This window comes from Lissotriton helveticus, chromosome 1_1 (genome assembly GCF_964261635.1).
Source record: "Lissotriton helveticus chromosome 1_1, aLisHel1.1, whole genome shotgun sequence".
Classification (NCBI taxonomy): Eukaryota; Metazoa; Chordata; class Amphibia; order Caudata; family Salamandridae; genus Lissotriton; species Lissotriton helveticus.
Window position 1 is genome coordinate 1,437,873,512 of NC_136057.1, and position 25,011 is coordinate 1,437,898,522.

The 25,011-nt window shown below is 44.8% G+C and overlaps 1 protein-coding gene across 13 annotated transcripts in view; it reads left to right on the forward strand.

The window, feature by feature from the left end:
- Nucleotides 1–25,011, forward strand: part of KHSRP (KH-type splicing regulatory protein) — a 59,937-nt gene that overhangs the window by 6,112 nt on the left and 28,814 nt on the right. For 6 of the 13 annotated variants that reach the window (XM_078685511.1, XM_078685484.1, XM_078685476.1 and 3 more), the window contains exons 8-18: nt 2,458–2,632; nt 2,728–2,826; nt 2,925–3,056; nt 8,129–8,231; nt 10,668–10,768; nt 10,874–11,015; nt 11,122–11,282; nt 13,580–13,695; nt 20,715–20,765; nt 23,006–23,094; nt 23,278–23,478. In XM_078685511.1, the coding sequence (XP_078541637.1) occupies nt 2,458–2,632; nt 2,728–2,826; nt 2,925–3,056; nt 8,129–8,231; nt 10,668–10,768; nt 10,874–11,015; nt 11,122–11,282; nt 13,580–13,695; nt 20,715–20,765; nt 23,006–23,094; nt 23,278–23,478 (1,370 nt within the window). Of the gene's footprint in view, nt 1–2,457; nt 2,633–2,727; nt 2,827–2,924; nt 3,057–7,028; nt 7,053–8,128; nt 8,232–10,667; nt 10,769–10,873; nt 11,016–11,121; nt 11,283–13,579; nt 13,696–20,714; nt 20,766–23,005; nt 23,095–23,277; nt 23,479–25,011 lie in introns of all 13 variants that reach the window. The other 7 variants (XM_078685506.1, XM_078685461.1, XM_078685439.1 and 4 more) reach the window with 3 other exon arrangements.

Genomic DNA, 25,011 nt, shown 5'->3' on the forward strand with positions numbered 1-25,011 from the left:
AGTAAAAGCCATTTGAGTAATGAGCAACAGTTCCTTGGAGGCGTGGATAATTCAATTTGCCTCTTCTAACGATTCTTTATTCTTTTACGGGAGACCCTGACCTGTAAAATCATGTCGTTGATACTAGAATGAAAAATGCATGTGTGGTGCAAGGTACGCTTTTGAATTGAAACTTTGGTGCAAGAAATGTTTTTAAAATTCTAAACCTTGCTGTCCTGATTATTTTGAGATATGCCTGTAGTATGACACCATTGTTGATCGAGTTGCAGCCTGGCTAAAGGCACCGCAGCAGCCAGCTAACATCTATAGATTGTGCATATTATCATTACCTAGTATGGTGAAATTACTTTATTCACGCCATTCCAGGGCAGTCATCACTGAAGCTTGACTGGTCTCGCTTTCTTATTTTCCTGAATCCATTGCGTTATCTTCTTTTGTTGTTGTTGTTGTTTTTTTTTGTTGTTGTTTTTTTTAATGGCTAGTACTGTGGTTTCATTTTGACTCCATGTTCTAAGTTTCAAGTGCCTAAAAAATGAAAGTAACTGGTGCTATGTAAAGCGCTCTGATAACTGATTCGGTTCAAGTTCGCGCTATATAAAACTCTCTCCAAAAAAAAAAAAAAAAATTGATTGCCTGATAAACAGACTTCATGGGCTTAAGTCTGCCCTTCCCAGTCAGCGAATGTCCGGCATATAACCTGCAGTGTAGGTTATTGCTGGCTGCTGCAGTGAAATAACACTTTAGCTGTAAGACTGAAGAAGTCTGCTAGGATAGACACCGCCTTTTTAGTCCGCAGTAAAGGTCGGGTCATTAGATTTGCTTCCTTTTACTACGGCACCTTTTAGCCTGCTCCCATTGCCACCGTGCTTAGTATTCCTGTCCTGCACTTCCCTCATCGGAAAAATTTGCATGCCGCCTTTGGTTGCCTGTCTGCACCTGTGTTGACCTTTTAAGATGTTACAGGTAGGAACTCTGATCCTTAAAGATTTTCCCTATTAACCTATATTACTGTTTCAGTAGTTTGGTACTGCACCATTTACACCCTCTTATTTCATTAATATGCAATTGGCAAAGCAACCTGTAGTGGAGTTTAAAAGTAGTTTGAGGACTAAGGTAAGGCTTCCTGCTTGCAAGACCGAAGGGGTGGGGGGCTTGTGCGCTTGACATTGGAACAGATACTTCGGAGTGCAACTTCCTTCTGACTAAACAGTGTCGCTGGGCATAGTCTGTATTATATTAAATGGTGTGTATTTGGCTTTTAAGCGCATTTCAGTGTTTCAAATTGGTCAACAGTCTTTCGAGCTTATTAACGCGAAGTATCTTTTTTAATTACTGAAAGGTGACTTGCTATTGCTTGAATCTGGCTCTTGGCAGCAAGGTCCTAGTTCGGTGATCTTAAGCATGGCGGTATGCACTCAGTCTGGTGACTAAGTGTCAGTACTTCCCCTGCCCCCCCCCCCCCCTCCACTACGTAATCAAGAGTTTGTATTATGCCTTGAGCCGATCTCCTAAATATTAGTCTGCCAGGCTTTAGTAACCTTAATGTCACTACATTTGATGTACGTTAAATTGTCATATCTAAAACCATCAATTTTATGTTATACGGTGCACATGCAGCAAATGGTTACTTTCTCTGGGTAAATTTACCGGTGCCCCGGCTGCTTGAGTGCCATATTAACCTTGCTGCACACTGATTGCCCATGTCGTCTACCTCTCAAATTTGACTGGGGAGACAGCTTTTTTTACCCTAAAACTCATTCGATGCTCTGGTATAAGGCTCATTTTTATTTGTTGTGGTTGGAGTACAGCGAATGCAGTTGTAAAAAGCTTTGAATTTTACATTTGTGTTGTTGGGTTTGGGAAATCCTACCCGGTAACTACTTTAGGGTGCTCATGGTGGGAGGGCTGCGTTGCCGGTGTTCAGATTCTTATTGTACATAGTACTTGCTCATTTTGGTTCACGAATGGGAGGGCAGGGGTGTTGTCTTTTGTGGCGGTATTGCCTAGGCTTCTTTTTAAAATTGATTTGTTAATTTCAGGTCAAAGTTAGTCATACATGAGCTCCTTACAGTGTATACATTGTCTATACAGATTTAAAAAAAGGGAGAACCAAAGATACAGGATTTGAGGCAGAAAAAACCTAGATACAACAAATATTTTAAGCAATCGTTCCATTAAAAAAATGAGGGAGGTTCGCACTGGAGGAGTCTTGAAATTATTTCAAGTCCTCAGCTACTCCTAATGTATTACCTTCTGGGCGGTGCGGCTGGGGCGGTGCGGCTGGACGGTTTCTGGTAGTCCTAGTCTAAGATGAAATCGTGCAGGCTCTGGTGGTGGATTCTGAGTTCAACACTTATTGTGGGTGTAGTGTAAGGTAGAAGTTGTGTTCTGTAGGGGTAGGACAGGTCAAGTACAACAAAGTGCAGTGCTGATTGGGCTCTATTGCATACACTACAGGAAGGCAAAGATGATGCTGGATGAAATTGTGTCCCGGGGTCGCGGCGGGGGCCCACCTGGTCAGTTCCATGATAACTCCAATGGTCAGAATGGCGCAGTGGAGGAAATAATGATTCCTGCAGGCAAAGCTGGACTAATCATCGGCAAGGGGGGAGAGACCATCAAGCAACTTCAGGTAAGAGGTCCTTGTTTCTCAAATGTAGAAGTCCAAGTGTACAGCTCTCAACTACTGCAGCTTCTCACTTTATGGACATTTCCTTTCTTTTGTAGGAACGAGCTGGAGTAAAAATGATTTTAATTCAAGACGGTTCCCAGGGTCAAAATGTTGATAAACCCCTTCGAATTGTTGGCGATCCCTATAAAGTACAGGTACAGTACCAAATTGTGAGGTCTAGGCAAGATGTAAAAGTGTCTACCAAGTTTATCATGCTAATGGCCCTCCATTTATATTTGTTCCCCTCTCCCAGCAAGCCTGTGAGATGGTAATGGAAATGCTGCGGGAGCGTGACCAAGGTGGCTTCGGTGACCGAAATGAGTACGGTTCAAGGGGAGGAGGAGGAGGAGGAGGCGGCGGTGGTGGTGGTGGTGGAGGAATAGATGTAAGTTTGGCCCTCCAGTTTTTTTTTCTCTGGCCCATTTTAAAACCAGCATTTGCAATGCAGTCAGTCTCGCATTAGTGAAAGTTAGAGCTAATGGCGTTGCTAGTTAATAATTTTTAAAAGATTTTTGTTTGCAGTAGTGATCATTTGACCTATCTAAAGAGATGGGAAGGAAAGGGGATGGAGAGCAAACGGTGGTAAGCAGGGGTGGTACAAGTATAGCTTAAACAAGCAAGAGGAAATACTGAATTTGTCCACACGTAAAGTGCCCCTCCAGCACTGAAATTGCACCACTGCACAAGACAATAGGAAGAACACACATGGTTGAGCACTTACCTGAATATTGTATGCATACTGTGTTAGCAACTTTGTAATAAACTATAAATATTATGCCTCTTATGTCTATGTAATCGCCCCGCTGTCCTTTTGGAATGTCTAGACACAGAGTGGAGTTGAAGGGATGTGCTAACGATCAAACAGGCAGGGGGTGCAGTTTTAGCAGGTGAAGGGAAAGCATTGGCAGCTGTTCGATGCACAGGGCATCTGGATGCTCCTCTTCTGCAACAGTAATGGAGTCTGCTGGTCCCAGCGCACCGGAGTAGTTTATAATATGATAAACTCGGTCTCAAAATCAACCACCCGGTCTCTTTATAAGTGTCTGCATTCGTATCGTAGCAACATTTGTATTATAATATGCTATAAGGGGGGGCACAAACTATTAGTAATCAGGGGGCATTAAAGTAAATTAGGCGGCCACAGGCTGTCTGAACATGCAGGCTGCAAGGGGTGATGCTGTGCAGGGAACACTGCACCGTTCACTCTTAGTACGTGGTGTGCAAAGCACAATAGCATCAAGCGCCTTCAAGGTGGGGGCAGGGAGCAGAAAAGAAGGTGGGGGTGGAACTCACGAATGTGGGAGGGGAGAGACAGTTGCGGTGCACTGCGAGGCAGCTGGGATCTGGGGGCAGCCGCAGTTAGAAACCAGCACTGAAAGGATGGCAGCTGGAAAATGCATTTTCATGAGCAAAGGGGGTACGCCAAATGGAATCTAAAATGACTTGGGTAAAAATAGCGATGCAGAAGAGTGAAATAAATAACTAACCTATTTGCATTAGAAAAGGTGCTCTAGAAGCAGGCTGTTGTGCGACAATCTGAAAAACACCTGAGACTCATGTTTGTGCTCTGCTGCCAATCCCGCCTGTGAGGGGTGGTGGTGTCAGAGGAGCAAACTCAATACCCCAAATAAGACTGAAGGAGCATGGGCTGACTCTTTAGCCAGGCTGTATATATGGGGTTTGTGTGACTAGGGATGTCAGCCCCCTGTATTGTGAATTAGGAGGCCATGCTGCTGTGCACTGATTTCAAAAGCCCTTCCTGTGCCGTTCCCTTTTCTGGCAGTGAAAGCTGGGTTGCCAAGCGGTCTTCTTACAGCACTAATAGACTGGTTCTCACATTGCTGCCATCGCTGTTGCACCGCTTTAAACCTCGCGATGTCACGTCACGAACACTGGGTAACCAAAGCAACTGATCAGCGCCATTATCCCCTGCAATAATGCGCACCGAAAATCCCTTGAAGCAGGCAGATCTGAAGCAAATGAGCATGTATTCACACTTTTTATATGCTGCATGCATGAAACGGAAAGTTCTAGTATTGATATAAGTACCGTGAATCGCAATATAAAATGCTTTGTAATGGTGGTTTTATATTCAGGGGTGTGGAATTTCTGTAGCCCGATGCCCGGGACGTATAGTTTAGGGACAAGGAGCTTTAGTGTTTATTTTGTCCTTGGGACAAGCAGGCCCAACTCCTGCAGCACCAACCAGATTACACAACCACATAATGGATCTGGGAAAGGACACTGTCTGCAGTTAAGGGAATAGTTGTGCCGATATGTCAATGTTCGAACTTATATTTGAGGTTCATTAATACAAAGTCTTTATTCAGGTGAGCGCTCTAAGAAAATAAGTTCAGACTACAATACTGACAGTGTTTTCAGTATAAAAATGTGTAAACAGGTTTGTAAAGCTTAACAGTAGAAGGCTACGTATAATGCTTCCCGAATGCTTTTTGATTAGATTCAAATAAATGCCAAAGCTTGAAAACAAGATTGATAATTTGCTTTCAAAATAAGTCATACAAAATACAAGTAGGAAATAAACAATTTGCTAAGCTACTGTAAACATTTTAGGTACCATTTCTTTGACCCATTGTTTAGCAAAATGTGATGCATGCTAGTGTTTCCCAAAAATATTCATAATGGAAAATCAGTAATTGTTTGCAGCAAAATTATAGGGAATATGAAAATGCAGTCATTGACAAAGTCAAAAGGCATGACTTTAACTTTCAGCATTTTGGATGCAATACTTGGCTTGTTTTGACGTGGGTTTTTATGAAACTTGTTGTGGAAGCTGCGGGCCCCTCATCAATAAACATTGGAAAAAGCAAAAATATTTTTGGTCTCATAAACCGAACATTGCACTCCTAGAAAAATATTTGAGCTGCATTTTAGCACTTGCCAATCATGTGTAGACTTCCTCATACGAAAATCTGTTGCCTGGTAACCAGTTCACTTTCCCACCAACCACTTTTCCCACAACCCTGGAAGTTTTACCTCTGCCCTTGTCAGGAGTAAATTTATATCCTTTAATATGGGATAATAGAGACCAGCTGATGAATCCACAAATCATGCAAGTTAATAAGTTTGCACAGATATTAAAGAGCATACCAGCCATGAGGAACTATTGCTTACTACTACCACCTCCAGCATGTTGATCTGTGGAAAGGTGCCAAAACAAGGGAACTGCTAGTATTCAAACCCTAGAATGGTATGAGTGCTGGCATAATCAGAGAGGCTATTGCAGCTCTTGTGTAATTAGATTGCTACCTTAATTTGTTGGTGCACTACATGGCATCAAAGGGCCATGTGGATTGCCAGGGCAAGTAGTTTTATGAAGCAACCGTTACTGTGGACAAGTAAATATTTTATAAAATTTCACACCCATATATTATACAAGTGTTTTCTTTCAGGTAATTTTTTTAAACCAGTTTCCCTATAAACGGCTGCTGAAAGTTGTGCAATAATAAAGCGGCCACCATGATTTAAGATAAAGCATGGCAGCGGTGAGGTAGGCGCCGCACTGTTAAGCAAAAAGGAACAAGCGGGCTTGTGCATAAAATAAAGTGTACCTAGAACTGGAGTTGATTTGAAAACCCCTTTTAAGCTTCCTTGTCATGACAGCGCCAAGGGGGGTGAGCGTAGGGAGGAGGCAGCTGCAGCCCAGGAAAGTGAGCCGAGAGCTGCTGTTCAGAATTTGAAAAAACAAGCTGCGCGGGGCAGTAGATTAAGTGAAGTGGGAGCAGCAGTGAGGAGAGTGGAAAGACCATGTAGTGCACTGAAGCAAAACATGGCCCATAGTGAAAGGATTCATGCATCAGGGGCAGTCTCCTGGGTGGAACAAAACAACTCTAAGGCAAGACAAAATGTATGCTATTGACCAACGACTGAATACCACATGTCTTAAAGACAGAGAATGCCATGCCTAGGCAAGACCTAACTAGCAGAGCGACTTGGAATAGGCAGCAGATTGACTGTCTAGTTTCCTGCTGTGTGCTTAGTATCTCAAACTGAAGGGCATTTATTTGTGTTAATAAACTGAGGGGTCTTTTTTGCGGGAGAAAGGGTTGGTTCAACCAGTCTTAAAGGAGAATATACATCTGCATGATAGTTGCATAGCATGTCTGAAATTGTCCACACTGCTTTGCCACAACACCTTTGTTTGCACAAATGTGCAGTAGTTTTGCTCTTGAAATGCCAGTATGGACTGCTTGGGCCTGGATCATAGTTTGTGCGTTGTAATGACCGTTGCAGCATACAAAACACATCTCTGCTGCATTAGGTTTGATCATGGTACAACTTGGCAATTCTCTTTGAAACTAATCGCTGTTAAAAACTCCCTCATTTACACTTGTAGATGGATTCATCGAATTTAGTTCAGGTATGTTATTTCTGTTACGTTTTTTTTATTTTTAAAGGCGTGGGTGCATCGGCGCACATATTGCTAGCGTAGAACAGGGGACTGGGCTATGCAGATTCTAGTCCTCTAGTAATCTCAGGATCCCACAGTGGAGTACCTTTTTTGAAAGGGGCAGCAAGTTAAAATTGTTTACCTGTACTTTTTTCTAGACAACATTTTAAGGCCATGATCTAGAAAAGGCAAGCAGGGTACTATCAGTTTACCAGCCTCTGCTTTAATTGTATCTTAAGTGCTAATAGCTTCATCCCCCACTGTAGTTTTAGGTCAAAAGGTATCCAAAACATCCTCCTAGGTCTGTCATGAGTGGTAGTAGTCAACTCCACTTGTGTGCATTCTTCTGATTTTACAATTGCCATGTGGTTGTTTTTAGGCCTGCGTTGCTCACTTCTGGCAAATTTTACTTAAATGGTTTCCTAGAAAAGTGGGCTCCCTAGAATAACACAAGGCCTCATCTGGCTGGCTTTTGTGTATCCCTAATGACTTCTTTGCTTTGTCCTAGAGGATGGTGAGGTGTACTTAGTTCTGCCTGTGAATTCACTGGATTTAAGGTTTCGCTGTCCTGGCATAATTAAATTTATAGTCGGGTGGTCCAACTCGCCAGGGCAGGTCTTTGTGAGCACCTATGTATGGATTACAGCTCAAACCTGTCCAATCTTTGGTGCTGCCAGCAACAATAGTTTGCTGTTTATCCAGCGTAAGAGCCTCTGTTTTACATTTGGCAATTAATTTGGCCGTTTCAATTTATGCAGTGCGTTAACTATTTCCAGGAGGCATTATTGGGTGATATAAGTTTCTACCAGCACTTCTGAAGTGATGGAGACTGTCCTCTTCTGCAGGATATTAAGTGTTGTCTGTTACATAGCGATTAGTTATTTGGTTTTGAGCAGGCTTGCACCTCCAACTTAACATTCTGGGGTCAGATAACGTTTCAGGGCCTTTTAATGGATGGGAATTGTACTTAAACTGAGGCTAGAATACAGTAAGGTGTACGTTGCTGTTCAACCACTTCACTCATTGTCTCTGCTTAATCTCAACAGGTCCCGGTGCCTAGGCATTCAGTTGGTGTGGTTATTGGCCGTAGTGGTGAAATGATTAAGAAAATACAGAACGATGCAGGAGTGCGGATACAGTTCAAACAAGGTAAATGCTACTACAGTTCAGTGCCAACAAGACAGGCCTACTATATTAATAGTACGTTATTCCCAACCAAAAAATCAGAAGATATGGGAACTAACATAACTGAGGAGAAATGGATAGAACATTTCAGGGTTATCTTCGAATGCACAAAATCAGTCCCTGTGCCTCAAATAATCCCCAAGCGTGGAAATGAGATCATATTTACAGTACAAGAAGTAGAAAACCGCATCAATAACCTCACCTGTAAAAAAGCCCCAGGCCCTGATGGTGCCCCACCTGATCTTTATAAATCTAATATATCCCTGTGGGCGCCAGTTTTGGTGGCGGTGTTGAATGCAGCAGTAAAGGTTGGATGTCCTGAATCGTGGGGATTGTCTACCATAGTCCCTGTTTATAAAAACGGGAATAGGAACAGTACTATGAACTATAGACCTATCTCCCTGATGGATTCAGTCGTCAAAGTTGTAGGGGGTATAGTGTTGAAGAGATTGAGGGCATGGGCCGAAGAAAATAGCATTATATCAGAAGTGCAGTCTGGGTTCTGCCCGGGAAGATCTACTGTGGCCCAATGTGTCAACTTACACCTCATACTCGGAAAATACACTGTAGCCCGAGGGGGATTGATATACATGGCGTTCATGGACCTATCCTCAGCCTTTGATTGTGTAAATCGGGAGGGGCTGTGGGGGACCATGAACACCATGGGGGTTGACCCTAATCTGGTGGATTTCTTGAGAGATCTCCATAAAGAGACCAAGGCAAACGTCAGGTACTCGCAGGACTTAAGGGTCTCAAGGGTTTTTAGTATAGAAAGGGGGGTACGTCAGGGATGTATCCTAGCCCCCTTTCTAATTTTTATATAAATGATCTGGACCGAACGCTGCAGGCAACTGGGGTGGATTACCCATACGTGGGTGATAGGGGGCTGCCCGTTCTGCTATACAGGGACGACGCAGTTCTCCTAGCACGGACACCTAAGTCTACAAGTCTTGCTAAATACATTTCGGGGGTTTATGCCAGAAAAAGACTTGGCCATAAACAATGCAAAATCTTTTATAATGCAGGTAGGGTCTAGATCGAAGAGTCATTATCCATTAATGGTAAATGGAACAAGAGTGCCAACAACCTCCACCTTTTCGTACTTGGGCGTTCTCCTAGACGAGAGACAAAATTGGGCCCCTCTGATCAAGAAGAAGCGGGGGGAGGTGACCAGGAGTAATGCAGCAATTCCTAATTTTGCGAGGAAGATGGGTAATCGGCCAGTGGCAGCATTGTTAAAAATGTATCAAGCCAGGAGCGTAGCCATAGCCACATACGGGAGTGAGCTGTGGGGGTACGCCAGAGTTGAAGGTATACAGGTGGCTGAAAATATTTTCTTAAAACATCTGCTGGGGGTCCCACAATGGACATCAAATTTCTCCATTCATGGAGAAACTGGTGTTCAATATATCAGGACACTATTGGATTGCGCCCCCTGCTCTTCTGGCTAAAAAGCTGGCTGAACAAAGATCTCGGTCTCACACACAATCTACAGGGATTTGCTGAAACTGGACCCTATGTCCGCAATACCTTGGGCCAAATACCTAAAGAGCTCTTTCAACGAGCTGGGTCGCCCGGATCTTTTCTTAACCCCAGAGTGCATAACTAAGGAAGATGTGGCTTTTGTAAAGGGATCCTATCTAGTGTGTCGGCAGTTTAAGCGGGCGGAGCAGGAACTCCAAAAATCTGGAGTGCCTAGACACCTAATGCTTAAAACCTCCCCAGGAATGGAGCAGTACCTTGCATGGCCTCTCTCAATGCACGAAAGATTCCTGCTAGTAAGGTTTAGATTGGACTATTTCCACCTCTTACTGGCAGTACCTAAAGGGAGCCATAAAGGACAGGTGCTAGCACCCTGTGACTGGGACAACCTGTCTCCACAGGATCTGCTACACTTTGTCCTTTTCTGTGATTTTTATGTGGCCCCCCGCAGACTGTTTTTAAAACCTCTTTTAAAAAAACTAAATTTTACACAGGCACGCCCAGCGTTGTTTTACCTGCATCTGTTAAAACCATTTTAGGGTTCTTAAAATGTTCAATAAGATACAGAAAAAGTCTGGACTGAAATTGACTTGGATAATAATCTACTACTATGAATGGTTTTAAAGCGTTTTTTATACTCTTATTTACCCATGAATTTACGGAACCTGACTTATGTCTACTTTTTAAAGTGTATGTTTAATTGTGTAAATTTAACTTTTATGGTTTTCATTTGGAAGCCGAATAAAGTCGAATTAAAGTAAAGACAGGCCTACTCAAAGAGCCACTCTAGGTTGCCAGGTGTAGCAGGAAACTGCTCGCTTAGCAGACCATGGGAAGTGGTGGACTGGACATTTGATTTATCCTGGCTGTTAATACCCTCTGATTGGCCTGTTTTTTTTCCCTTCCCCTTTCTCTTAGATGATGGTACTGGCCCTGAGAAGATAGCACACATAATGGGTCCGCCAGATAGGTGTGACCATGCCGCACGCATCATTAATGACCTTTTGCAGAGCCTTCGGGTATGTTATAATTTTATTGGGCAAAGCATGGTCGGCCTTGTCCTGGCAATTGGGGGTGCAGGGGTCACTTAAAGGTCATGTACTCACGTTATTCTCCTCTTTCAGACTGGGCCACCTGGTCCCCAAGGTCCAGGGATGCAACCTGGTGGTAGAGGTAGAGGACGAGGCCAAGGTAGCTGGGGGCCCCCTGGAGGGGAGATGACTTTCTCCATTCCTACGCACAAGTGTGGCCTAGTCATTGGGAGAGGTGAGTTTGATTGCAGCTTCCTTCCTGTGCGGCTCTCTTAATGCACTCGTACATTTTTAGCCAGATAATTTGTCTGCCTCTGGCTCAATACGGCTTTGTCCTCCAGGTGGAGAGAATGTTAAAGCTATAAATCAGCAAACGGGGGCGTTTGTGGAGATCTCGCGGCAGCCCCCACCCAATGGTGACCCCAACTTTAAGCTTTTCATCATCCGAGGGGCACCCCAACAAATTGACCACGCTAAGCAACTTATTGAGGAGAAGATTGAGGTGAGTTTCTGCCATGCATTTATTTCTGTGTACTACCATCTTGTGAATTAAAGTAAAATGTAACTTGACATGTTGGCTTTTTATGTCCAAAGACATTTGAGGTCTTAGATGGTGTGCATCTTGTTCTTAGTTGTCCTCTTAAACAATGCTATTTCATATGAGGCCCTGCAGTTCTTGTGTATTAAATAGATGGGTGAAATAAGGTGCATTCAAGGGTGTTGGTCCTGCGGCTCCACAAAAGTCCGACAGAGGTTCAAATGCAGTTGCCCTAGTGTTATATTTAATTGTACCTTATGGTGCTCAAGTACCAGATTCGGTTATTGCATTTATGGTCTGCAATTAATTTATTTCCTTGAGAAATAAACATTTTCAGGTAATTGGACAGCCAACATGCTTTAAAAGGCCCCTTCTGAATTTCAGTCCGGGGGCTTTTTCCATGCTTCAACAAATTGTGGGTCAAAAAAAACATGTTGGTCTTTGTCCATCACTGGCATTAGGGCTCTTAAGTGGGATGAAAAAACTAGGTCTCATACAGAGGCATGTCCTATGCAATTGAGGGCGTGGTTTAAAACACGTTGCTAAAAATCTGTTTAGCATAGTATGCCGCCTGATTTGTATTTTGTTTGTCATTGCATCCTGTTATGATGCAACAAGTAACATCATACCTACAACAAGTCAGGACAATTAGCATTGTCAATGGTTGTTGCATAAGATAAATAAGCAGTAACTATGGCTTGTATGTTATTGAAAGCTTCCACTTACAACCCTGTGACACTACGACAATGTTGCTGCTCCTGAGTTTTAAAAAGAGCAGGGAAATCCAGAGACAATGACACTTTAAAGGATTTCCCTTCCCCAACTACCCTCACCAGGCATGACCTCATGAAAAGTGCGTAGAATGTTGTGAGAAGTAAGCAGCACACTTATGTCACTGCGGTCAGGGGAAAAAGTACCGCTTATGCCATGGCACCAAACAGAGCCCGAGAAGAACCTGTTTCGAGGCCTCCTTTAAAAAACTGCTGGTGCTCAGCACCTGCGAGGCCCGGCCCACTTAAAGCCCTGACGGGCATCCATATAGTACTGATGTGAGCTCCTACATAAGGCAGTATGTTTGGTCCTTCCGGCTGCTCCGTTTTTGCCTTGGGTTGGCAGTTAGACACCTGGTTATTAGAAGTGTGGCTTCCTCTATATGCTTCACGTTGGGTGTAATTTCACAGTCCGAAGCAAGACTGACAGCACTCTGACCTAACCTCGTACTTAGGACTCCCAACGTATTGATATTCACAATCACGAAGCACACCAACACCACTTTCTGTCCCCTAAATATCCTTGAGGCCTTAAATGCCCCAGGCCTGCAGGCCAAAATGGGCAAAACATTGGCTGTCCAGCAACTGGAAAAAGTTAATTTTTTGTTAGAAGAAATTGGATATTGTTAAATGATTGTATATTTGTGTAACAAATGTAACAACGGAATCTGATACTTTAGACCCATAACGTTTAAGTATAATTCATCCTACGGTGGTTGCATTCAAACCTACATCCTCTTAAACATGCTTGGCTTCCAAAACCACCTAACCCAGGGATACTCAAAGTACGGCCCGGGGGCCTCATGCGGACTTCCTGAACTTTATTTGCGGCCCCCTGGTGCACAGCAGCACTAGGCTGTTATTCACTTGACCGAGCAGCAACATTCAGACAACTGAAAAATGGGTTTTGTTAATTACATGTTTTCTAAAGTAAGGGAAAAGGTGCCCTGGACAACTTATCTTTAGCAACACTTTAAGTTTTAAAGACATCTTGCACTAAACATGTAAAACTATGATACTCTCTGCAAACATAAGTGTATTAACATGCATAAGCATTGCTTTGAATGTAATTGTTAGTGCATGCCAATAGAGCGTTGGTGACAGAAATCATGTGAAGTCTCGGTTTGTTGTCCCCACTATGTATCTGTTTTGAGTCCCCTGAACCCCCCCCCAACCCCTGCCCACCTTTCATCACCTTGCCCTGCTGGCATCTGTGCGGCCCTCGGGCATGCCACAGACAGTACTTTGCGGCCCCCATATAAATGTTTGTGAGTACCCATGATTTAACCTCTAGGTGCAGACTTTAAATTGGGTTAATTTGTTAAACCGAAATTGTCCTTAAAAGCTCAGTGCGTGCCAACATTGCAAAGGCAAAAGGAATAAATGGACTGAATGAACAATGCAAGGCTTCTTGCAGGTCCTATGCTACTAAGCTTGATCTGAGTTTTGTCCTTTGTCACCTGTACCTAATGTTTTCCTCTTTGCCCACAGGCACCCCTCTGCCCTCTTGGACCTGGGCCTGGAGGACCTGGAGGTCCTGGTCCAACCGGTCCTATGGGCCCCTTTAACCCAGGCCCCTACAATCCAGGGCCGCCTGGGCCTTCTCAGTAAGTACTGCCATTTCGAACAAGAGCAGGATATGCATTTGGTGTGAGTGGAACATTTGTTTGCGGACTGTGGTGTAGTGTGTGGGCTATGTAAGTATATGGTTGGGGAGTTGCCCTCTGTGTCTCAGCTAATGTTGAGAATGTGAGCAATTGGGCTTGATATTCAACTTGATTGAGAGTGGATGCTGATGCATGTGTTGGATTCATGAAATGATGTTGATGACACGTAGTGCAGGAAGATGGAGCTCTGGGTTACTAACACTGGTGCGATTGCAGCAGCTGTGTAGTATAGTTCAGGAGACTGTGCTGTGTTTAATTACCACTAGTGGTGGTGGCAGCATAGGCTCCACATAGGTGCAGTAGACATGCATGTGCAAGTTAACAGGTGGTGTATGCTGTTGATGACAGCGTTGGTGATAGGTTGACTTATGTTTGGGTTATGTGACTTGGAGTAGCAATAGTCTTAAGAAAGAAGGTTCTGTAGTAGGGATCTCTATAGTCATCATGTGAATAGTCCTGCCTATGTGCGTGGACCCCGGAGCAATCGAAATAGTCTTCTAAGTTGTCCTTCTGCAGTCCTGCATAGACACTTAAGAGAAAATCAAAGACAAATAATGCAACCTGAAGTTAACAAGGCTACACTGGCCAGTACTTCATTCTGAAGTGAAAAGGATGGCCAGAAATATCAAAATGTAACATTTTGGTAAGTTTCACACCTAGAGAAACTCCCCTTCACAAAAATCTTTTGTCATGATAGAGAGGAAGGGCCCCTTAGGCTGCCATTATGTGTCTGTAAATAGGTACCGTGCCTTTAAGGAACTCCAGAGACCCTCTATCCCATAATGCACAGCCAAAGGCAAGTTACTTTCAGGTTTTTTTCCGGGTCCTGCTAGCAAGACCCTGGAGCATTGAGCTCTACCTTTATTGGTATTTCTTCAAATATTTGAGCTTTTTTGTAAGTTTAAGAGTTTAATTCGACGTCTGGGTCCTTTCTCTTCCCATTGCTGTATTTGTTGGGCAGTTAAGCCACTGCTTTCTTTTCAAAATGCCAGCTTTATTTGACAATTTCCCAAATGTGGCAGTAAGAATACAAAGTAGAATTCTCACAGGGTGTGCATAATCGGTCTTCCATCGTCTCATGTTCCTGACTCCTGTCTCATCTGCAAGTCATTCTCCAGTAGGGCCCTGCGTGACCGGGAGAAGATCAGTCTTCAAGTCCTGGAGCAGAGGAGACAACCAGTTGCAGGTGGGACCTCTAGGCATGGAGAGTTTTTACTCTACCACAACCCATGCATCGACCTGGGGGGCTCACCAGTCAGAAGGCTCAAACTGCACCGGTCCCAGTTGACGTCTATGACGCCGAAACCAGATATGACTAAGATATGCTACCTGTCGACCCAGGGCTCTGTGTCTAATCTACGTCCAGGGGAAGGCCGTCGAGACCTCGGACGAGGTAGAAGTCTAGGACATATGTCGATGTCGACACATCATGGTCGTCTATCTGGGTCCCGAAGGCATCGGCGCTCGATGTCGAGGAGAAAGACGTCTAGGGGATTCGACGTCTAGGAAGTCTATGTCGAGACACAGTCGGAGCTTGTCTTCAAGGAGCTTTTCACCCTCTGGTCAGCATATCCACATCTGACAGCACTAGGTCCCGGAGTTCGCGTCACGGGACACTGCCTCCAGAGCTCCCTCTTCGAGGCCTGCCCGCAAAAGGAGGAGTGATTCCTACATCTGATTCGGAGTACTCTAGGACCTATTCACCATCTAGGTCGCCAGTGCCAGACCAGCCTGTGGCTCCTCCTAGGACGCCTCTGCCGCCACCTCCACGTTTGCCGCCACCTCTGCCTGTGCCGCTGGTCCCATATGTTTCCAGAAGGCCGAGATCTCGGTCCCGACCGAGACATCGCTCTCGCAGCCCGCGCAGATCCTCTACCAGGTCTCACCGTCATCGCCACGAGACGTCATGGTCCAGGTACACGGGACACGATTCCTAGAGTGGTGGAAGGTACTCTCTGACCATGTCAGACTCTGCCTACAAGTGTGTCACCTATCTGTGTTGCCACATTCCAGGAGGTGCTGTTAAGGTTTGAGCTAAGCTGGGTATCGCGCTGTCTGTGCCTACCCCTTCCACGTCTGATTTTTTTGAGACGCTACAACAGAAGCAACTCTCGTCTGCTGCTTTCTTTGGTGCCTGGTTTGGAGGAACCGGCTATGGAACTGGAAGTCGGCTCCATCGAGACTTCAAAAGAAGTACAGACCCCCCGAACTCGGACCCGGCATTCCTGAGGGTGGATCCTCCTCCAGATTCGGTCAACGTGGTGGCAGCGTAGAAGCAACACTCGACTGCCCCATCTTCCACCGTACCACCGGACAAAGAGCCGCAGACTGGTTTCTGCAGGGAGAAAAGTCTGCAGCACTGCATCCACTTCAATAAAGGCAGCAAGCTCGACTGCTCTCTTGGGCCGATATGACTGCCCCTTGTGGGAGTCTCCAACAGTTTGTTGAACTCCTCCCTAGGGACAAGCGTGAAGACTTTCAGAAGTTCCTCAATGAGGGGATGATGGTTTCAAACTAGATCAGTGCGGCTGCGGACACCTCCTTCCTGGCAGCCCATGAGTATTGTCATGGGGTGACTCTGCGGCGTCACTCATGGTTGCGGCTTACCTCCCTGAAGCCGGAGGCCCTGCAAAGGATTGCTAACCTGCCCTTTTCGGGTGCTACTCTGTTTGGTGCCCATGCGGACGTGGAAATGGCTCGTATGAAGGCAGAAGTGGAGACACTCAAGGCTGTTTGCTTGGAGAAGCCTAAAGAACAGCGCAAGACTTAACGTCCCTATCAACGACGCTATTCACAGCGTTTTCAACATAGGCAGGGTCGTCAGGCTGGACAACAGCAGTTTCAGCGGCAGCCCTTGCAGAGGAATCCAACATCCCACATCAGGGACCATGGGCCTGGCTGGGTCTAAGCACTGAGGGATTACATCCCCCCCTCGTCTGTTACCCACTCCGGTGGGGGAAGCATTCAGAACTATCTGGCAGAGTGGAGAAAAATAACTCCTGACAAGTGGGGTCTGAATATTGTTTGCAATGGATAGTCTACGTTTCGTCCGCCCTCCTCCAGCTATTCCACCAGTTCGTTCACAATACCTGTTGCGCGAACATCAAGTGGAGGCTGATACCCTGTTAAGAAAAAGGGCAACAGAACTATTTCCTCCTCCTCCTCATAAAGGTAAAGGACTGTACTCCAGGTTCTTTCTTGTGCGCTAAAAAGACAAAAACAAGTTCAGGCCCATTCTGGATTTGCGACAAGCGAACAAATTGATTCGCAGAGAAGTTCCGCATGCTGTCCCTGCACCAGATTTATCTTTAGTTGCATCAAGGGGACTGGCTATGTGCCATAGATCTGCAAGACGCGTTCTTCCATGTACCCATTGCAAGGAAACATTGGAAATTCCTGCGGTTCCTGGTCGGCACGAATCATTACCAGTACACCGTTCTGCCGTTCGGACTGAAGTCTGCGCCAAGAACTTTTTCGAAGAGCATGGCAATAGTTGCGGCGCACCCGAGGAAGAACAAGGTGTTTGTCTATCCATACCTGGACGACTGGTTAATCAAAGCATCCACGTTACAGGAAGCGCAGCTTCATTTCAACAGAACGGCCATTCTGTTGAACTAGTTGGGTCTCCACATCAACATGTCAGTCTGTACCGACACCTGTTCAGTGTCTGCAGTACCTGGGAGCATCCATCGATACGCTCAGGGCAAGCGTGTGTCCTTGGGAGGAGAGACTCATTGATCCATCGGCAGGCTCAAGCTCTGTCCATTCCTTTGGCAACGGTGAGGACTGTGTCCTCTCCTGGGGTCGATGGCCTTGTGTTTCTTTCTATCTCCGCACACACGCCTGCATGAGGCTACTACAGGAATGTCTGGAGGATCAGTGGGACCAGAAACAAGGGAGCTGGGAGGACAGGATTAAACTGTCGCAACACGCTGCCCAGTCCCTGAAGTGGTGGTGCTCACCAGTCAATCTCAAAGGGATTCCTTTCCACAAAGATACAGACTCAGACCATTGTGACGGATGCTTCTCTCCACGGCTTGGGAGCTCATTCGGACCATCTCCAGATACACGATACGTGGTCCCAGATGGAGTCCACGTATCACATCATTTTTCTGGAACTCGGAGCTGAAGGCTGTCCTTTCGGACCAGTTCCCTGCTTGTACAGACGGACATCACAACAATGTATTACCTCAACAAGCAAGGGGGCTCGAGGTCGCGCACACTGTCTCAGGAAGCGCCAGCGATTTGGTACTGGCTGTTGGCCAGGTGACTGACTATAACGGCGACCCATCTGACGGGTGTGCAGAATGCTCAGGCAGATGTGCTCAGCAGGCTCGTTCAAGAAAATCACGAATGGGTCTTAAACGGCGAAGTTAAGAGACATCTTCGCAGGGTGGGGCACTCCAGACATCGATCTGTTTGCCACCACAGAAAACAGCAAATGCCGAGACTTCGCCTCCAGGTTTTACCAACCAGGGACGCTGGGGAATTCACTGTGGATCAACTGGTAGAACAGCTTTCTCTGCGCTTTTCCGCCCATTCCCCATATCCCGGCAGTGTTCTAGGTGTCGCTGTCCAGGATGATCCTCATTGCTCCGGAATGGCCTCTGCAGTGGTGGTTCACTGACCTCCTACACCGGTCTCTCCTGCCGCATCGTCGACTTCCGTGTCGGCTGGACCTTCTCACGAAGTTCGGAGAGCAGATGATGCATCCCAACCTCTCGTCATTGAGTTTGGCAGCATGGCTCCTGAGCTAGTGCAGCATGGCTCCTGAGCTAGTGCAGTATGGACATTTAAACCTGCCTCAGAACTGCATGGAGATACTAAAAGAGGCAAAAAGACATTCTACAAGGACTTCCTATGCTTTCAAATGGAAGATTCTGTATTTGGTGCACATCTAAGGGTGCAGACCCTACATCCTGCAAGGAGGATTTCATCCTCCCATACTTACTGCCTTTGGCTCAATCTGGCCTTCATTTTTATTCCATTAAGATTCACCTAGCAGCTTTAACTGCATATAGGAAATGCCCTTCACAAACTTCATTTTTCCAAACCCCAGTTATCAAAGATTTTCTGGAAGGTTTGAAGGTGTTTCCTCCCACCAGGCGTATTTCGCCTACATGGGAGCTTAATGTGGTGCGGTCTAGACTAATGAAGGAGCCCTTTGAGCCTATTCAGAAGGCTTCTCTACAGCGTATATCCTGGAAGGCAGCTTTCCATGTGGCTATAACATCGTCTCGCAGGGTGGGTGAGAGATTCAGGCTCTCTGCTGCCAAGAGCCCTATACTGAATTTCATGCATCTAAAGTAGTGATGAGAACTCGCCCAAAGTTAGGTGGTGTCAGATTTCCACGTGAATCAAACTATCACTTTGCCTACATTTTTTCAGAATCCTTCCTCTCCGTCCGAGGTCCCTCCATTCCCTTGCCGTGAGAAGGGTGTTGAAATTTGACTTGGATAAGACCAAGGAGATTCGTAGATCGGATCAATAATTTGTTAATTATGTGTCAGGACTGGGCTTGCTACCTCTAAACAGGTCATCTCTAGGTGGATTGTGTCCTGTATACAACTGTTACCAGAAAGCTAACAAGACTCTAGGGGGTAAGCCTAAGGCTCACTCAACCAGAGGCAAAGCGGCTACAACAGCTTTGCTGCGTAATGTTCCCATTGCAGAGATCTGCAGGGCTGCCACTTGGAAGTCCGTCTATACCTTTGCTAAGCATTACAGCCTGGACTCTGATGCCAGGGCAGATGCTCAGGTTGGAAAGATTTCGCTGAGAAATTAGTTTGCACAGTAGTGGTTCTTCTTTGTTTCTTTCACCGTATGGTTGTTTGGGATAGGCTTGCCATTCTAATCGCATGATTGACTATACACAGATACCCTACTACAGAAGGAGTAGTTTCTTACCTGTAACTCCAGTTCTGTAGTAGGGGAATCTGTTAGTCATAAGCAACCCGCCCTTCTCCCCGGTGGATGAAACAATAATATCCAGAATGCTACAGGCCTGGCTTTATACACCTTCAAAAAGAACTGAAAGTAACCTGCCTTTGGGTACTGAGGGTCTCTGGAGGGTTCCATAAAGGCACGGTACCCATTTACAGACATAATGGCAGCCTATGGGGCTTTTCTGTCCAGCCTTTCCTCTCCATCATGGCAACGGGTTTTTGTGAAGGGGAGTTTCTCTAGGTGTGAAACTTACCAATGTTACATTTTGATATTGCTGGCTATCATTTTCACTTCAGAATGAAGTACTGGCCATTTTAGCCTTAACTTCAGGCTGCATTATTTGTCTTTGATTTTCTCTTAAGTGTCTATGCAGGACTGCAGAAGAGGACAACTTAAGAGACTATTTAGATTGCTCCGGGGTCCACGCACATGGGTGGGACTATGCATACGATTAGGACTATAATAGATACCCCTACTACAGAACTGGAGTTACAGGTAAACTACTCCATATGCTGTTCCTCAGTGATCACTGTCAGGGCAAGGTAAATGACACCAACCTGACCGCTTTGGTTCAAAGTTGGGAGTCCATATATTGGATTGTAATGCCCTCACACACCCAGTTGGGTGCCATGCTTCATCATCTGGGCTGCTCCTTGGGTCTTTGAACCAAACCGAAGCGGTTATGTTGGTGCAATTTCCCTTGCCCTGACAGTGATCCCGGAGGAACAGCATAAACTTCTTTCTCAACACTTCCTCAGGGGTGCATATGCTGGACCTCCCTCTATGCAGAGAGGAGAAAAAGCCCCATAGTCCCTTTGTGTATAGATTGCAGTAGCAATAACCATTTGTGCTGTGAAGATAATGTATATTAGTAAAAAGGATACTTGGTTCGGCTGTGCCTGTGGGCAAATGTTTGAGTGAAGTTTGAAACGCTGTCCGTACACTTGGGCGAGATGCACTTTTTGAATGTCCAAAGGTGTGCTTTATTTAATTTATTTTTTGGTGATTTGTAGGGCCTCGCATGCCGCTGTAAGGCCGCCTCAGGGCGCAGCAATTGTTTACAAGTAAGATGACCACAAGATTATTGCACTTACTATCAAATAACAATTGATGATGTAAATCTGGGGTGGTATAGGCTGGGTCAGTTGAAAGCTTAGCTGAAGGAATGATTGCTGTCACTTTCTAGAACTTTCTCTGGTCGCTGTGTTCATTGTTGGGGGTGGTTAAGTACATTTTAAATACTAGATTGGAGGGCCTTTTTTCCGTAGCCTGCGCTGTTCGTTTTCCTGTAGTATCTAAACGGGAATTGAATGTTGAAGTTGACACCAAACCTCCAGTTTGGTTGGTTTCTCCCACTTGTGCCCAAGTAAACCAGATTTTGATGGGTTGTCATCTGCACTAGTGTCACGATTTTTTTATCATTTTTTTGATGGTCCTTGGTATCTGGTATGCAGGGCAGTTGGTCCTATCGGAAGGCTCCATTTTTACCTATGTCAGTTACTCGCAGAGACAGATAAACTGGCTTGCCTTTAGTCCTCGGTGGCCTCCTGGCTACACAACTCTAATGCCTTTGTGATAAGATCGTGATATGCTTCGTGTTGGTGGACCAGTGGATTCGTTTTTTTGCTTTAAGGAGAGGGTTGAGATGGCCAATATGTGCTCTTTTGGGAGTGTTCTTTACTGAACTTGTAGATGGTGGCTGAATGGTTCTCTAATCACACAGCGCTTTGGGTACGTCCCCTGAAGGAAAAGATTTTTGGATCGAAATTGGCGATTGCCAGATTGAAATGAAACTTTTTCTATTGTCTTACATGTTTTGGAGACATCAGAAGCTGTGTATTTGCTTTTGAACTGCCTTTTTAGGTCTCTTCGAGACATGTATATACTTGGTCGGTTTGCTGGCTCCATTGTTGCTGCCATTCTTTCTCGTTTGTCCATGGCATGCAGCGTGCATTTCTGTTTAGCCTTTCCCCGTGAACATGGACGGACCTACTACTATCCATCCGCCGCTCACTTTTTAGGATTTTTTTTCTTTCTGTGCTCATGTTTTCTGTCGCTCCAAGCTCAGTTTCTGTAAACAAGCCTTTAGCTCTCGTCACATTTGCTGTGCATTCATAGAGAACATGTAGATGCTTTTTACTTTTCTTTCTCTGACTTCGTGTTAGTATGTGTTATCAATCCCAATGTTTTAAATTCCCCTTTAAAATGGCGCTCAGACAGAATGCTGTGTGAACATCGAATGCCCATTCCTATCGGTGTTCTTGGTCTCCAGCTCCCCATTACAAGTAATTTGTCTTAACTGCCCTATTATACACTGTTGCCCCCAACGCATAACCTTTCTTGCCATAATGATCGCTCACAGCCATAGATGCGCTGCGTGCACCTAATTAGCCCGACAACTGCATGATTCAGCGCGATGCCTCCGTACATGGCATGGACACAATAGCGGCTCATTGCACCAGACGCACTAGTACTATGTTTTTTTGCACAATGATTCTCGGGCTGTCCGCCCCGCCCCCTCTCCATTTAGAAAAACACTAACGTGGCCTAATGTTGTCACTATAGAGCTTTTATAGTGACTCATAGCCATGTTATGGTGCTAAACATGGCTAAAAGACATTCCCTAATGCCTTTTCCAATGCTGGTTTATTTTTTAGAAGCTATTTTCTCCCCTATTTGAGGTTTGCAGTTGTATTATGAGAGTCTGTTTTAGCACTTCTGAAGTGTTACTCTTGGCCCCATAGCTAACGAACCAATGTTGTACCCTTCATCCTCCAGCTGCCAGATAATCCTTCAGCATCACAAATACCAGTATTTTACTGCTTCTTTGTCTCTGAAGTTTATACTTTTGAGACCTGCTTATCCAGATTTCTAGAGTTAGTCGTTCAACCTGTAATGGAAGCGGTTTGTAGGAACTGTTGGTAGGTGCTTTTCAAAACCACAAGCTTTTGGTTGGTCAGTAGAAATGCATTTTTGGTGTCAAGAGGGGGTAAGAGGCCAAACAACCTATATTAGTTGGATCTTGTGTTGACTAACTGGCGCATACCCAGGGTCATAGGAGAATTCCCTGGTAACCTCTCCTTTTCTCATGAATTTAGGAATCTGGTGTTTGGCTATGCACCTTTCTGAATGATCGCCAATGCAATTTGTGAACAGTGTAATATGAGTGAGGAAGGAAGGGGAAGATGCAACTGTACAGTGTTCAGAATGTTTGCTGTTAATTTGTACTGGTGCTTTGCGGACTGATTGCCTCTTGTAGTGAACCAGCCACTAACATGGTTATCCTTTTACCTCTCCCCAACAGCCCTGGGCCGCCACCACACCAATATCCTCCTCAAGGCTGGGGAAGCACATATCCACAATGGGGACAGCCTCCAGCTCCTCATGACCCAGGTAATGCCCCAGTGGGGTGGGTTTATATTCTACTGGTCGGTATTTGTAGATTCTCCCTTTTAAACAGGTGGTTGAATTTAGCCTGTACATTCTCACTCAAATGTTTCCTATTTTGCAGGTTATTCCTATGTATTTTTCAACAGTATTGTAGTTTTTTTAAATGCTTTTAATTTTTCTTTCCAGGCAAACCTCCCGCACCAACGGATCCCAATGCAGCTTGGGCAGCTTACTACACCCACTATTACCCACAGCCTCCAGCACCATTGCCAGGCCAGCCACCTGCTGTTGTGGCAGCACCACCAGCTCAGGGAGAACCCCCACAGCAGTTGCCAACTGGACAATCTGATTACACCAAAGCTTGGGAAGAATACTACAAGAAAATAGGTAAGAAGCCATTGACCCTGTGCTCCCTGTCATGCCCTGTGAGGTCCGTTTTGGATGAGTTGCCACCATGTTTTCTTAATACAGAGATCATTGCCTTGAGGAAAAGTAAACTTTAAGTTGATACATCGCAGTTTAGGTAGTTTTCATATGGATTGTTATGTGAAAAACGTGACCAACCTTTGTCCATTTGCTTTTAGAAAAACTGCAGTATTTGTCGTAATTTATGTCTGTTTCAGTGGGATCAGTTTCTCTTAGTCTTGTTTCACCATTTACAAAGTTGGAAAAGTACACTAGTCTTTTTAACCATTGTGCATAAGCTGAACTGGTCAGTCATCTCATTAGGAAGAAGTTATCTCAAAATAACAGTGCATAGCGGGAAAAATCATACAGCCAGTATATAGCGTCCCGCGGTTATGTATGAGCCTTGAGTCGTTTATACTATGTGCCCCATTTTATTCCAATAAGTGCATTTGGATTTATCAAATCTGTTAATACAGTTCAGTTTTTAACGTCTTTATTGCGAATTGTTATTCATAAAAGACACACATACAAAACAAACAGTACAAATTGATTTAACAGAATCATAAAGTATCAAAGCAATACTAACAAGCAAATAAAAAGTAACAATAATTAATTAGATAAAAGTTCCCAATTAAACATACATTTATAGACGTCAAGAAGAGAAAATTACTAAAAATATAAAAAAAAACTTACAAATATACATTTGTATATGAAAGAAAACTGGACATCAGTTCTGATCAGACCATAGTATAATGCAAAAGCATACTATTCAAAGTTATTCAAGACGATAAGTTTCGAACTGACTTGATCCTGATTAGCCAAGCCCATCCAAGAAATTTAGCCATTCCAATGGATAGCCATTCAGCAGTATTTGTTCTCAGAATGTACAAGGCTTCGCTACTCACTCGTGTATTAAGTCTGGAGCATACTGGTTTCAACCATTTACGTCGTGGTTCACTGTAAGCAGTACATACAAATAAAAAGTGACCTAATGTTTCTCTGCAGACAGTACAACAGGGGCAAAGGGATGATTCGGTCTTCTGCCAACCATTAGTAAAAACCCTCAGTGGAAGTGTTCCTACACGAAACTGATGGTATAATTTTCTATCTAATGTTTTAGGAATAACATCCCAGTAGATCTCTATGTGAGGGACTATTTTGTGAAGCAGAAACTGACCTGTCAAGTTCTGTTTCTCCGTTAGAACAACATGTTCTACTTTTACCGTTGACCAGAAAAGTAGCTTGAAGTCTTTTTTTGTAGGGAAAGTATTAGAACCCGGCTCAGACCAGAGCAAAGGAAGACCCATTTTGATCAAAGCGATCTTAATTTGCTTAAACCACAGTATGTCACCAGCCCCCTGCTGCATTCTCACATCCTGTATTTCTCGGGCAAACATGGCAAGTTCTGGAGTAGACCATATGCGCCTCCACAGTGCCACCATCCTGTAGAGGGCTTGATGTTTAATAGAATGCAAGCCCATATCCATTAGTAATGGTAGGACTGGTGTTGAA